Source organism: Rhipicephalus microplus, chromosome 10, assembly GCF_043290135.1.
Source record: "Rhipicephalus microplus isolate Deutch F79 chromosome 10, USDA_Rmic, whole genome shotgun sequence".
In the NCBI taxonomy this organism is placed as follows: Eukaryota; Metazoa; Arthropoda; class Arachnida; order Ixodida; family Ixodidae; genus Rhipicephalus; species Rhipicephalus microplus.
In genome coordinates this window covers 8,114,232-8,130,113 of record NC_134709.1, presented here as the reverse complement: position 1 = coordinate 8,130,113, position 15,882 = coordinate 8,114,232, and the positions used below count along the sequence as shown (strand labels likewise).

The following is a 15,882-nucleotide window of genomic DNA, read 5'->3' as shown; positions in this document are numbered from 1 at the left end:
TAACCTTAAGAGACGAGAAGAGAGCAGAGTGGATTAGGGTACAAACGGGGGTTAAGGATATCATAGCTGAAATCAAGAAGAGGAAATGGACATGGGCCGGGCATGTAGCGCGTAGACAGGATAACCGCTGGTGATTAAGGGTAACTAACTGGATTGCCAGACAAGGCAAGCGGGTTAGGGGAAGACAGATGGGTGGGCAGATGAGATTAAGAAGTTTGCGGGTATAAATTGGCAGCAGCAAGCACAGGACCGAGTTAACTGGCGGAACATGGGAGAGGTATTTGTCCTGCAGTGGATGTAGTCAAGCTGATGATGATGATGATTCAAACAGTTGTGCCAAAGAGCAGAGGGATCACTTTTTATTATGCCTGTTGTAAGTTGGCACTTTTTTTGTCGGTGTCATTGTAGCAGTCTCTCTTATTTTTTATTTTAACCTCATAATTTGCATGTTCAGACAAGCCCAGGCTTTTGCTCGATATGAACTGTCGCTCCATGTTTGCAGGTTTACAAAGTGCGATCCTTGGACGATGGCCGATGGTATGCTGTAAAGGTGGCCAGTCGCCAGTTTCGGGGCCATCGTGATCGTCGGCTCAAGTTGCAGGAGGTTGCCAAGCACGAGCTGCTGCCACCTCACCCACACTGTGTGCGCTTCGTCAAGGCGTGGGAGGAAGACCATCGGCTGTACATTCTGACAGAGCTGTGTGAGTGCAGCCTGGCTGCCTATGCTGAGAAGCATCACGACCTGTCGGAGCAGTTTGTTTTGGAGTTGCTTGTCGACTTGCTGCTGGTACGCTACGCTTTCACGTCCTAGATTCGTCAATACTTTATCTTGTTTCTCTCCTAAGTGAATGAGGGTTTCAGTACAGGCTAGTGGATATCTTGTTGTAGAGTCATGCAACATCATCATCAAAGAAGACCCAGAAGAGGTGCACCAGGAACCGCCTTTACTTTAACGTTAACGTTACTACATCGCTACATATTACAAAGCTTTTTTCGTTGGGTGCGTAAACATTTGTAAATAAGGCAAGGGGGGTTCTGTCTGCTTCTCTGTCGCGTTAAACAAAGAAATAAATTTATAGAAAGAGCAACTTATTTAGCGGTGCCAGGTTCCGAATGCAGTGCCACCCACTTGAAAGGCAAGTGTCTTGTCTGCTGGCCCACACTCACGGAGTTGCAGAATTTGACTAGCTGAACCAAATAAATGCATTGTAGCTGCATTAAAAGAAAATAAAAAGCAAATAATAAAAGGTGAAGATTTCTACATGAAGACGTAGAAATAGTTTTCGGAGGACGAGAGCAAAGCTATCTTTATGGCAACATATAAAGCCGAAACGTGTTTCTGTTCTTGTAGGGCAATTTCGACACTGTAAAAAATGTATTGCCAAACTCGTGTTTCACTGATCATGATCATATTAGCCTGTTCATGCTGTTGCTGAATGCTAGATAAGTGGCAATTCAATGCTGTCCAGAATAAACATTCCAGGGAAGACCATAGAATTTCCTACAACAAAGCTATATGCTTACTGATAACTTATACAACTCTTACAGGAGATTCAGTATGTATTTTTTCCCCTGCAGCTAGGTTGTATTGGTCAAAGCTGTCAGTGCTTATTGCTACTTAGTGCAGTGGTTCTCAGCCATGGATGTGTCGGGGACCCCTTGTGGACTGGTGGAAGTAATGGCGGATCCCTTGCAGCGGAGGGGAGGGAGGGGGGAGTACGTATGTATACTAAAGTGAATTAACCCTACTGAAGCGTGAAACAGGTGCCTTTTATTGCTACGAAAGACATCAAACAAACGGGCCTCATCACTTCATTTTGGACAGTTCATCAATACGCGTCACACAAAAAAAAAAGCAGGTGAGGGTTTTGCGGATCATAGAAATGGCTTCGCAGACCCCCATTTGAGAACCACCGACTGAGTGCAAGCAATGCCTGGATGCATGCCACCCCTCTGGAATGTTTTCGATTGTTATAAATTTCCAGTACTTAAACCTCATTGTAACAAAGTTGCATCTTACACCAAAATAAGTTTGTTATATCCATAAATTCGTTATAAAAATTTACTTCTAACACTATATTTACTGCAAGACTATTTTTCATTTACTTTGTTATAACTAATATTTTGTTATATCTGAGGAATGAAATATTGAGGTTTGAGTGTAGTAAAAAATATTGTATGCAGTCTAAAAATGAAATGAGCACCAGCATTTCAGTTGGTGCTCACGTGTAGTTGCCTGTATATTGTCACGGGGTCGTGACGTGGCCGAAGACAGGAGACTTTATGTTGGGATTTAACTGTTTATTTGGGCGAACCTGTGTCCGTCAAAGGGAAAGTTCGATTACAGTAGCAGTCTTGCACAGATAGCAGTGAACGGAGCGTCGGCCGTCGATCAACTACTGACAAGCGGCGAAGCGCGTCGGCATTTATACTCTTGCCGCCGAATGTTCTAGCGTTATCGCTGGCGGTGGAGTAGGTTCCAGAATAATCTGTATACTTCGCAGAGTAGGCGTGATCTTATCGAAGTGATCTACTACAGTCCGGAAGCTTCTCGAAAACTTCAGGTGTGGTTTGCGCTGAGAATTGTGTAGTGTTTTGGGACGATAACAAAACTTGGGAAATGGAACGTGGCATTGCCCCCCTCTGAAAAAGGCATCGTCCCGATGCTTTAACTAAAGATGAAGGTACAACAATAATGCAAGAAAGTACAATGAATAAATTACGATACAATAATAATACAAAAAACACTGTTTAATTTTGTCAATGCGCATGAAACGGCTTGAGGCGTGCGACATGGACGACTTCAGGTCGCGATCGGGGTCGTTGAGAGTTCGTGATGCCGTCGGGGACAACCTCGTAATCAAGTGGGCCGAGACGTCGAACCATCCTGTACAGTCCGAAGTACCGTCGCAGAAGCTTTTTACTTAGTCCACGTCGGCGTATCGGCGTCTACACCCAAACACGTTCACCGGGCTGGTATTCCACGAAGCGTCGACGAAGATTGTAACGGAGGCTGTCGGTCGTCTGTTGATTCTTGATATGGAGACGTGCGAGTTGTCGGGCTTGTTCGGCGCGTTGAAGGTACTCACTCACATCGAGGTTTTCTTCGTCGGTGACGTTGGCTAACATGGCATCGAGCGTCGTTGCCGGGCTCCTTCCATAGATTCGTATGGAGATATCTGCGTCGTCTCCTGCACCTCTGTGTTGTATGCGAAGGTCACATACGGGAAAATGGCGTCTCACGTCTTGTGTTCGACATCGACGTACATTGACAGCATGTCGGCGATCGTCTTGTTAAGCCGCTTGGTGAGGCCGTTGGTCTGTGGGTGGTACGCTGTCGTCCGGCGGTGGTTTGTTTGGCTGTATGCCAAGATCGCTTGAGTTAAGTCGGCAGTGAATGCCGTTCCTCTGTCGGTGATAAGGACCTCCGGGGCGCCGTGACGTAGGACGATATTTTCGACAAAGAACTTAGCTACCTCGGATGCACTGCCTTTTGGCAGGGCTTTTGTCTCGGCGTAGCGGGTGAGGTAGTCGGTAACTACCACGATCCACTTGTTTCCGAAAGTCGACGTCGGGAACGGCCCCAGTAGGTCCATACCAATCTGCTGGAAAGGTCGGGAAGGTGGTTCAATTGGCTGCAGAAGTCTCGCTGGCCTTGTCGGCGGTGCCTAGCGTCGCTGACAGTCCCGGCATGTCCTCACATAACGAGTGACGTCGGTGGTAAGACGTGGCCAGTAGTACCTTTCTTGTATCCTTGCGAGCGTGCGAGAAACACAAAGGTGCCCTGCCGTCGGATCGTCGCGCAGGGCCTTCAGGAGTTCTGGTCGCAAAGCTGAAGGCACCACAAGGAGGTACTTAGCTCGAAGCGGTGAAAAGTTTTTTTTTTGTAGAAGACCGTTTCACAGGAAGAACAACGCAAGTGCGCGCTTAAATACCTTCGGGACTTCGGCGGTCCTGCCTTCGAGGTATTCTATTAGGGCCTTAAGTTCCGGGTCGGCCCGCTGTCGTTCAGCGAAGTCGTCGGTAGTTATCGTTCCCAAGAAGTAGTCGTCATCCGGGTCGTCGGTTGGTGGTTGGTCGACAGGCGCACGAGAGAGACAGTCGGCATCGGAGTGTTTCTTGCCGGACTTGTAAATGACAGTAATGTCATATTCTTGAAGTCTCGGGCTCCATCGTGCGAGGCAACCTGAAGGGTCCTTCACGGTGGCTAGTCAACACAAGGCGTGGTGGTCGCTCACAATTTCGAAGGGCCTCCCATAGAGGTAGGGGCGAAATTTCGACGTAGCCCAGATGATAGGGAGGCACTCCTTTTTTGTTGTGGAATAATTGGCTTCTGCTTTGGATAGCGATTGGCTGGCATAACTAATAACCCTTTCAAGTCCGTCAGCCCTCTGCACAAGAACGGCGCCAAGACCTACGCTGCTTGCGTCAGTGTGTATTTCTGTCTCGGCGGATTTGTCGAAATGGGCAAGTAACGGAGGCGCTGTTTAAGCTCCTGGAAAGCGTGTTCCTGCGGCATTTCCCACTTGAATTCCACGTCGGCCTTGGTAAGGTTAGTGAGAGGATCGGCGATGCGGGCGAAGTTTTTCACGAAGCGCCTATAATAGGTGCACAGGCTCAGAAATCGGCGCACCGCCTTCTTGTCAGTGGGCGGCGGGAAGTCGGCGATGGCGGCTGTTTTCCGTGGATCGGGACAAACTCCAGACTTGCTAATAACGTGCCCCAGAAACAAGAGCTCCTCGTACGCAAATCTGCACTTTTCTGGCTTCAGTGTGAGTCCGGACGTCTTGATGGCTTGAAGTACAGCTTCAAGGCGCCGAAGATGCTCGTCGAAACTCGAGGAAAACACGACGTCGTCATCCAAGTACATAAGGCAAGTCTGCCACTTCAATCCTGCCAGTACTGTATCCATAACGCGTTGAAAAGTTGCAGGCACTGAGCAAAGACCGAAGGGCATCACCTTAAACTCGAAGAGGCCGTCCGGTGTTATAAACGCCGTCTTCTCTCGGTCTCTTTCGTTGACCTCAATTTGCCAATAGCCAGTCTTGAGGTCCATTGACAAAAAGTACTTGGCGTTATGGAGCCGATCAAGTGCGTCGTCTATTCGTGGGAGAGGATACACGTCCTTTCTTGTGATTTTGTTCAGGCAGCGATAATCGGCGCAGAAACGTAGGGTCCCATCTTTTTTCTTCACTAACACCACGGGGGATGCCCATGGACTCTTGGACGGCTAGATAATGTCATCCCGCAGCATTTCATCAACTTGTCTCTTCATGGCGTCACATTCTCGCGTCGAAACCCTGTACGGACTCTGACGGAGTGGTCTGGCATTTTCTTCAGTTATGATGCGATGTTTCGTGATTGGGGTCTGCCGAATTTTCGATGACGACGAAAAGCAATCTTCGTATTGCAGGAGCAGGGCCTTGAGCCGTTTTTGCTTATGGTTCGGAAGTCTGGGATTGACATCGAAAGCTATGGGAGCGGCTTGGTTCCTCTGAGCAGGTTCCGCAGAATCGACGAGAGCGAAAGCACTGGTGGCTTCTACAATTTCTTTGATGTATGCGACCATTGTTCCTATGTTCACATGTTTGTACTCATTGCTGAAAATCGTGAGCATAACCGTTGCTTTGTCTCCCCGCAGCTCTGCAATTCTTCTTGCGACGCAAATATTTCGAGTAACCAACAGATGCTGACTGCCTTCAACGACGCCTTCCAAGTCAGGTGATTTAGGAGCATCGACTGAAATAATGATGCTTGAGCGAGGCGGAATGGTGACTTGTTCTTCCAGCACATTCAAGGCATGGTTTCCTGACGGCGTGCGCAGCGGTAGTGCTTCTTCTGTGGGTAACGTTATCGACTTTGTTGTTAGGTTGATGACAGCACCATGGAGGCATAAGAAGTCCATGCCAAGGATGACATCTCTCGAGCAACGCTGTAGGACTACAAAGTCTGTAGGATAAATACGGCCGTTAATGGTGACTCTCGCTGTGCAGATTCCTGCAGGAGTTACGAGATGACTTCTGGCTGCAGATTTCAGGGCCTTCCCAAGCTGTCCTAACTTTCGTTAACTTCGCGGCGAACGACCCACTGATGACGGAGTAGTCGGCACCAGTATCAACGAGAGCGGTCACACTGTGGCCGTCGATAAGAACGTCGAGGTCGCTAGTTCGCCGTCTTGCATTACAGTTAGGGCGTGGCGTCGGGTCACGGCTGCGTCAGCTTGTTCCGCTGCTTCCATGTTGCGTCGTCAGGTCAGCTTCGGTAAGTGAGGTTTCGCCGTCAGGGCTTTGCCTGGTTGGCGTTGTGTTCGGAAAGCTCCGTCGCGGCGGCGTTGTCGTCGGAGGATCTCCGGTAGTTCGTCGCACAGCAACCGCACCTCCATCGGTTGCTGCCCTTAGTTTCCCGGATACGGGCTAAGAGACCGGCTCCGTGTTGGGCCAGAGTACTGCTGGTGGTGCAGTGGCGCGCGGCGGCCGGGCGACGGCGAACGCGAAGGGCTTCTTGGTGTCCACTGAGTTCCTGTCAGGTAGTCAGCAATGTCACGTGGCCGTTCTCCTGGCTGGGGACGCGGTGCATTGACGGCGAAGCCACGCAGTCCCATCTGTCGGTACTGGCAACGGCAGTATGTGTGTCCGGCCTCACCGCAGCGGTAGCAGAGCGGGCGGTGGTCAGAGGTGCACCAGATGTCAGTGTTCCTCGGCGCACTGCGCTGGGCCGCTGGCGAACGGTATGACGGGAGTGGTGGCGGCGGTGGCGTCTGTCGAAGGAAGTGCGATGGGGTGGCGTTTTGGCGTTGACGGGGAGGAGCGTCGTGGCACACTGCAGCGGCGTAGCTCATAACTTCTGGCTCGGGCAGTGGTGCTTGGGGAATTCGAGGCGATTGCCGATCTTCTTCTCGCACAATGTCGACGATCGAATCCACTTGAGGCTGCGCCGAAGGCAACAGCTTGCGCAGCTATTCCCGCACGATCGCTCGGATCGTTTCACGCAGGTCTTCGGAGTTACTGGCTTGAGCAGCAGTGCATTCTGGAGTCAGGCGGCGATTATACTGTCTGGTGCGCATGTCTAGGGTCTTTTCGATAGTGGTCGCTTCGGCTGCAAATTCTTGGATGGTGTTCGGTGGATTTCTCATCAGTCCCGCGAAGAGCTCCTGTTCGACCCCTCGCATGAGGAAACAAACTTTTTTCTCCTCAGGCATGTCTGGGTCAGCGTGACCGAATAGGCGGGTCATTTCTTCTGTGAAAATGGCGACATTTTATTTTGGTAGCTGAACCCGGGTCTCTAATAAAGCAGCGGCCCTATCTTTGCGAGCAACGCTCGTGAACATTTGCAGGAATGTGCCGCAGAAAACATCCCGCGTTCGAAGCGTGGATTCCAGATTTTCGAGCCAGGTCCTTGCGGTGTCTTCCAAATAGAAGAACACACGACGGAGCTTTTCATCATGGTCCCGGTGGTTGAGGGCGACCACACGATCGTATGTTTCTAGCCAGGACTCCGGGTCTTCGAACGATGACCTATGGAAAATTGGTGGTTCACTGGGTTGATGCATGACCATCGTGGGTTGAGACGCTGCGGCTGTCATTGTCGCTGCAGTAGCGGTCATGGCCTTGGTCTTCCGCGCCTTGTCTTGTAGAAGCCCGTACTCCGGTAGTAGCCCTTGCTGTCGGCGGCTTGTTCGCTGCTCCTGGTGTGCGTCGGTGTCTTCTCCGCGACGTGGGCTGGGTTCACGGCTTGACCGGGGGCGTCCGGTACATGAATGAAGCAGCACCTCCACCAGATGTCACGGGGTCGTGACGTGGCCGAAGACAGGAGACTTTATGTTGGGATTTAACTGTTTATTTGGGCGAACCTGTGCCCGGTAAACGGAAAGTTCGATTACAGTAGCAGTTTTGCACAGATAGCAGTGAACGGAGCGTCGGCCGTCGATCAACTAGCGGAGAAGCGCGTCGGCATTTATACTCTTGCCGTCGAATGTTCTAGCATTATTGCTGGCGGTGGCGTAGGTTCCAGAATAATCTGTACAGTTCGCAGAGTAGGTGTGATCCTATCAAAATGATTTACTACAGTCTGGAAGCTTCTTGAAAACTGCAGGCGCGGTTTGCGCTGAGAATTGTGTAGTGTTTTGGGACGATAACAAAACTCGGGAAATGGAACGTGGCAATATAGTGTGAAAGCCAATGTATTTTGCCTGAAGGTCGAACTTCGATGACTACTGATCATGTAAACAGCCATCACTTTTGCATGAAGTTATTGTTTTCATATTCCTGACATATGGGTCTGTTTGAAGCCCTAAAAAAGTTTCCTACACCCAAATGTACAGTTGATGTGCATAGGCATTGCTCTATTCAGTATCCGTCACTTTACTTTTCGCTGTCAATTTATTCACCCTTTCCTCGTGATCCTTTGATGGTAGGATGGTCTTCTCAGGTGTAGAATGAATTTATTGGCAACTTTTTTTGGGGGACTTTGTGCTACAAACTGGTCAATGTTTTTTTCCCCCCTTTTCATGAACTTTTCTTCACCTTGTGGGTTTCCATAAAAGTGATTTTAGTCTGTGCTACCCTTTTTCCTCTTCTAGCTAACCTATATATCTTTTTTTTTCCTCTGCTTGTCTGCTCATTTTTTTTTCTTGTAATAGGCATTATGTTCGATACTTTTGTTATCCACAGTTGTGCACCACTTCCCTGTTACGATGACATGTGAAAGGGCATTCCGGGTTTTTACCCACAGCAACGACTTGCTGGCATGTTATTTTACTCACAGGTTGGAGGTTGAATTCCCGGTGGCATTCTGGTGTACGGTAAAATATCAAAAAGCTTGTTGGTTTCAAACAAAACTTCGACCATTTTTTCGGGCTCCTGAAAGACATTTTTATCGTTATATAGTGTTCAGCCTTTCATTTTTTTTAGTTTCATTAAGTTCTGCTTGTTTCACATGTTTTTGTATTGGTGTTGTAAAATGTCATTCTCTAGATTTTGCTATTAATTCGCAGCCCTATAGTACTTGTTTAATGTCTACAGTCATTGTTTCTTTTGTCACTTCTTTTATTGTGCGTTATACATGCTGCCTTTGTTGTTTGTCTTGATTCGTTTCATCATGCACCGGAGGTCTCATTACAGCTTATAACTACAGGACATTTATCTGTATAGTGCAATCGTGACCATTTATTGACTTGAGTAAACAGATTATTATGCAAGAACAATGCTGTGGGGCTGTCTAAATAGTCTAGCATATTCTTATCCTCTGCATTCACATTATTGCGAGGAAGCCATGTAGTCTAGAGTGAACCACCGTTGTATTTGGTGACCTACAGCTCGGTGTGTGCCGTGTATGATGATGAAGCAGCAAGTTAAGCCATGCATGTTGTATTGTTGTAGGGTGTGAAGCACCTCCATGACCACCACCTGGTCCATCTGGACATCAAGCCTGAAAACATCTTCATCTCCAGAGAAGGCTACTACAAGCTCGGCGACTTTGGTCTAGTCCTTGACCTCAAGCAGGTTCGTTGTGAGTGCAAGCTAGTGCCGAGACACTGTTGTTTGAAGCCAAACATTTTCCCTGGCATCTTTCATGTCTCTTTGCTCTTAGCTTTGCAGCCTCCGTGTTTCATGTTTATTTGCTCTTTTTCTTAGTTTAGCATAAAAAATCTGTTTGCTCGATTGGGCCGTCTAGTCACTGTTTTAATTAAACATTGGCTAGCCACCTTCAACATATGAAAGGGAATTTGGATGTGTTCTTTTGACACCACCAATCACTATGCCTAAAAGCAGGCTTTTGAAATTAACAAAAAATTCATGTTTTTGGAGCATCTTTCACAATGTCCGTTTAAGAGTAGCGACATCTCTACCCGTAACTATTCTATCAAAATCATTTCATTTTTCTCAGAAACTTGGGCTACTGGATTTCTGTGGGCTTAAAATCAACAAATAGTATTACAGAAAATCTCACAATCTAGAGATTCGAGATTGGTTTTACTATGAGTTCTTCAAAATTTGGATTCAATGCAACTCCTTTTGGTGCATTTATTCAATCATGTAACACCCTGGACTGAGATCATTCATGCTATTGCTCCATTTAAATATTTATTGCACCATCATATTGTAGTAAATGCTTAGCCCTCTTCCAAAGATATTGTGGAAGAACATATTTTTTGAGTTTCTAAATAATTACTCTTGAAAAAAAATAATAATCTGCCATATCTTAAATTGGCACACTAAAAAATAAGCAGAGATGGTAAAAATACTTTTGCAGCTATGTATGAAACTAAAATGAATGCTATGGCAATCTTTATGCAGTAAAATCTTATTATTTCGAAGTCACTAGGGCTGCGAGAAAGCTTCGAGTAAGCGTGTTTTCGAAATAACAGAACATACAAAAAGTGGGATGCAAGGAAGTTCGAACTATTCAAAGTATTAATCAGGCCTCGTCGTTTGCTAGTTTGCAGCTCCAAGGGTTATGTTTTCTAGCAATAACTGGTCATAATTTTTCAACAAACAAGAGTGAACGATGGGCCTTGTTGCTGCCACCGAGAAAAAAAAAATGCTGTCATGAAAATGAAATGTGCACCACCTGCAGAGAACACAAGACATCTTCACTGCAACACAGTAGTGACACGCGGGCAGCATATTGTCTGCTTCTCGCTGCGTCAATGCATTATGATGCGACCATTCGCCTTTTTTTTTCCGGTGAATTAAGGAATTTATTAATCGCCAGTGTAAGAGGGAATTCGTGATGTGTTTTGGCTGGAAAAAATATATATATATATATATATATATATATATATATATATATATATATATATATAGTGTGTGTGTGTGTGTGTGTTTGTGTGTTTGTGTGTATGTGTTACGTCGTCCGTCGATCCCTGTGCGTTGGCACAAGCCAAGTAGATACAAGCTGACAAGCTGGTAGAGTGGGCGTTTATCTGCAGTGTACGTTGCAATATAAAGACTCAAAGTAAAGAGAGAAAGGGAAACAAGGTAAGTGAAACTATAGATAAATGCTTTGACTATAACTGAGCCAAAAACTGATAAAGGTTACGCTTCAGTTACAACAATATATATATATTATTGATACCTCCGAACTTAGTTTTCAAAGTAGGCGTTGCAGGCAAGAACTTTGCATGCATTGAAATGACTCAAATTTCTTGGGAAACTGGCGATTGAAGGTTCGTATGCATTTCGAATTCTGCCGAGCTCTATTTTAATAAGTTCTTTACTATTCCAAAAAGAATGGGTAAATCATGACGCGCTGACGTTGCGAGAAGCATGCGACATGCTGCCCGTGGGTCATCACTGTATTGCAGTGAAGCATCTCTTGTTTTTCGCAGGTGCACATTTTACGAAATCCTTTTAAAATTTTTTTTTTTTTCCACTAGAAGTATCTAGGCTGGGGTGCTTCAGCTGCCGCTCATTATTATCACTACAATACATTGCCTAGGGGCTCTTAAGGGCCGTCGTTTTCACGGATTCAAGGCGAAATAGTGATCGGCGATTGGCACACTGCACCCAGAGTTTTCGAATTAGATGGACTGGTGCTGACTGCCGCTTCAAATTATCTGCTCATTTTTACATTTCAAAATATTGGACTGATGAAATATTTCAAATTAAGCAGAATTTTGAAATAATCTAATTCAAATTTTTGACGCTTTACTGTACCAGCTACAAAGGCTCGTGCATTTCTTCTGCCTACATTTAACTGAATTGAAGAGTAGACTCAAATTTGGCATTATATTTGGTCATCTGGTTGATGTTTTGAAATTTCTCTGGACTCTCGGAAACAGTGTGAGCCTGTTTTCAACCCGTGCCGGTTCTTGCAGGACGACTCCTCCGATCCCCTTGAGGGTGACCCATGCTACCTAGCTCCAGAGCTGATGGGGGGCGATTTTACCAAGGCAGCAGACATCTTCAGGTAGCATTGACTCACTTGCATGTTTTTATTTCACAATTGTGGTGACTGTAGACTCTTAAAATAAGAAAGCAGTATAATTGCATAAAGAAAATGTTTGAGCTATGTGATTAGCAAAATTTTGGTTGTGAAGCAAATGAGAATATTAGTGTTAATCAAGTTGAATTTTTTTTTAATATTTCTTAAACACTTCCAGAAATTTTACAATAATTCAAAGCAAAATTGGTGGGAGAAGGGGAGAGAGGGTTGGAGAGGACCCTTAAGCATATTCTTATGCGATATAGCTACATGCAAGTGTTTCTTTTTGCTAGGTTGATAAAGCACTGGCGGGGGCTATTTCATAGTTGTCTTATCTACATTGAGACAATGTAGAGGCCAAATGGTATTAGCACGTGATTTGGTGCAACCAAGGTGTTGCTGACTACACTACATCTGAAAGGCGGAGATTCTATTTTCTCAGTGTCTCCCCCTTTTTGAACTTCTGTGTAAACTCAACTGATGCGAGGGATAAGGGTCTGCTCTCTTCAAGTTAGAGTTCCAAATTTGCCTCTTAGTCGTCAGCATAGAACAGGATCTGAAATTTTAGATGCTAAAAATTTTTAGCGCCCGATTCTTCGGTCTTACTGCTAAAATTTCAGGTCCAAGACAGCATTGAGTGAACCCAACTTCTGCCACATCTATCATCTCCATGTTGGAACCAGCATTTTCTGATTCTAGTCAATAAACTTACAACGATAGAAGAGCTTGAAAGGCAGCTTTGCTGCAAAGCAAAATCGTGTTCAGGTGTAGTATAATAAAGATTGAAGGGGTCGCTTTTAATTGGACGTTGGCTGCATTTGTTTTTGGGAAGTTTGAATAGTAAAATTCCAGTGCAAATCAAATCGAATTGCGAAAACTTAAGGTTTTCGAATATTCGTGCACCCCTACTGATTTTTCAGTACACTTCATACAGGCAAATACTCTTGTCTGCTTTTTTCAGTCTTGGCATTACAGCACTTGAGCTGGCGTGCGACCTAGAGCTACCCAGTCGAGGTGGAAACTGGCATGCTCTGAGATCGGGAACTCTGCCCCACTACATTGCTCAGCGTATGTACTTCTCTGTGTGTGCTTTTTTCAATTCAACCTTTCTCTTCGTGCTTGTGGTGCGCTGCAGGGTAAGAAAAAAAAAAGGAACCAGAGACCACACAGTTTTTTTCCTTACTGTGCGGTTGATCACAGGCATGAATGGGTACCAACTAGCCCCCATTGCTTCCTTGTTAACCTTTCTCTTGTTTTTGTTGAAGAATGTGAATTTATGCCTTTGCAGGTCTCTCTCCCCAGCTGCGCAATGTAATCCCACAAATGATGCAGCCTGACCCAAAACGGCGGATCACTGCAGACCAGCTGCTGGCCCTTCCCGAAATCCGCAGGGTGCACTTTTGGCGAAGGCTCTATGTGACGCGAAGGAGAGCTGTGAGCATTTTCCGTGTTTCCATTCTTCTACCTCATAAAGAAGGTGGCCTGATCGAAACTCTGCCTCGGAAATGCTTGAGGCCAGTGTCCTTAGATTTAGGCGCACGTTAAAAGAACCCGAAGTGGTCAAAATGCCTCATAATTGTATTGTAATTTTGGCACTTAAAACCCCATCAATTTTGATATAAAGCTGTGCGCCCTATGAAAGCAGGTCTAGGCCTCTGTCTTTTTTGTAACATAATGGTGACAGGGCATGCTACTATAAACACTTTCTTTGGCTGCCCAACAGAGAGATGAGGCTTTTCTGATGAGTCCAACAAATGCAAAAAAAAAAGAAAAAATGGCAGTGTAGAAAAAAAAATAAAAACTAAGGGTGCGCGATTATTCGAAATTAGAATAATTTTCTAATAGCGTTTGATATTTGATTCAATTTTTAATGGAATTATCGCTATTCGAACTATCCGAATTTTCCAAAGACAAATAAAGGCAACATTATACTAAAATAGCCCTTCCTGGTTTTTAAATGCTTTACCACGTTACATTTTTGTGTTGCGGCAAAGTTTTTTTTTTTTTTTTTTCAGTCGCTGCAGTGGTGGCAAATGTATTGACTTAAAAAAAAAAAAGTAACGCAGAATCCAACATGGAGATTACAGATGTGGCAGAAGTGGGTGCTCAATTATTGCTATTTCGGACATTAAATTTAGACAGGAAAGTGGAAAAATGGGACGCCAAAGATTTTTAGCATCATAATTTGCAGATATTCTTGTATATTGACATCCGAGATAGATTTGGAACCCTGTACTCAAAGAGAGCATAACCTTGTTCACCGCATCAGTGGGGCTTCCGCAGAAGTTGAAAGCGGAGAAGAGGCTGAGGAAAGAGCGTCTTGTTCTTTGACTTGTAAAGTGTTGCCGACAACACTTATGTTGCACGAAATCATGTACATAAATATGATTCAGCCTCTGCATTGCCTCTTTCTTTAAAGGGCCACTCACCAGGTTTGACAATTATGAGCTGACAAGTACAATGCATAGATGAGGTGTTCATGATCACGTCTGCCAAAACTTGCAACGATACGCGTTGCGGAAATGGGTCAAATTTCAAGATGAACGCTGCTCCCCCTTCCTTCTGCCAGCGTACGCCGAGAAAATGAGGACATGACGTGGCGTATCAATGGCCCTACGTACACGGCAATGCAGTTACGTTGATCCTCTAAGTAGACAACTCTGCCCTGACGTCAATAGCATACCACGTGACATAGCAAAAATTATTTAAGACAACATGCGCAGTTTATGTATTTGTTGCTTTGAGATATTAATAAAACTTGAAATAAATAATGAGACACAAAAAATTGCACGCATTTTTCTTTTATTTTTTCTCATGAAATGCTACGAGTTGCGGGGCTAATGTGCCAGCGTTTCGCATGCGTTCATGTCCCCGCGGTCAGCGTATCGAGCAGACGACCGCCGTAAAACGCTCCTACGTGTTCGCGCACTTATTTTTCTCATCTACCGCGTCTGAGCCTGCGTTTTAAACCATCCCGCAGAAACAGGCAGAAGACCACAAAATAACGCTGGTCAACACAGCAACGCTGCTCGTGTGCTGGGGGGTTGGACTTGTTTAGGCACGTCATGCGCACGTCACCTCATGGTTAGATGCTGGAGAGGGTGGGGAAGAGATTTGGCTTGCCAAGGCTACGCGGAAGAATGGCAAGAGTTTCAAGCTCGCCTCCTCTCATCCTCGTTTTGCACCGCTTCAAAAAACTTTTCTCCACTTGTCGTCAACCGATTCGAAAAATTTTTCTGGCAAAATGTTCCTCATCGCACACCCAACAACTTCCTCTGTCTAACTAAAATTCGGTATTGGGCCTGGTGAGTGGCCTTTTAATAAACAACTATGAAACACCATCCCACCAGGGTTTCATCAACTTAACAAAAAGAACTTTCATGTTGCTGTCTCATAAAATGCTTATGAACCCTCTCAAACTTTTTCTGCAATATTACTTTTATTTAAAAGATATTCTAGTAATATTCCAAAAATGTTGGATTCAGTTGGCACTCACACTGTAATATTTGAATTCGCTTCACAGCAAAAATTTTGCTATTCACGCAGCTGAAATAAAAACACTCGCACGTGAATGAAGGAGGACAAGTGCTGTCTTTTTTTTTTTTTTCTGCTGCAGTCTTTTGCAGTTGTATACCAATGTTCCCAATTTTTCACATTAATCAAGAAAATCATGAAACTGACTTTCGAGGGTCAGAAAACAGTCACATTTACTTTATACAAACAGTATTAGTCAATAATGGGACACTAAAGGCAACTATTAAGTCGACGTTGATTGTTGAAACGGCGGCCCAGAAACCTTGTAGTATTACTTTTGTGCCAAGGAAAGACCTATTTTGAAATAAAACTACGTTTAGTGGTCCGCATCGGGTTAGCGCACTGCAAATTACCTGCCTCAAGAAGCGGACCGACCGGACCGACTGACGTCACTGTTGCCGTACACAACGTTGCCCGGCTTTA

General features: G+C 45.4%; 1 protein-coding gene across 2 annotated transcripts in view; it reads left to right on the top strand.

Annotated features, from left to right (window-relative positions):
• LOC119180610 (membrane-associated tyrosine- and threonine-specific cdc2-inhibitory kinase) overlaps nucleotides 1-15,882 on the top strand; it is a 41,004-nt gene that overhangs the window by 14,340 nt on the left and 10,782 nt on the right. For both annotated transcript variants that reach the window (XM_037431723.2, XM_075874980.1), the window contains exons 4-8: nucleotides 503-787; nucleotides 9,378-9,500; nucleotides 11,819-11,910; nucleotides 12,887-12,993; nucleotides 13,214-13,359. In XM_037431723.2, the coding sequence (XP_037287620.2) occupies nucleotides 503-787; nucleotides 9,378-9,500; nucleotides 11,819-11,910; nucleotides 12,887-12,993; nucleotides 13,214-13,359 (753 nt within the window). The remainder of the gene's footprint in view (nucleotides 1-502; nucleotides 788-9,377; nucleotides 9,501-11,818; nucleotides 11,911-12,886; nucleotides 12,994-13,213; nucleotides 13,360-15,882) is intronic.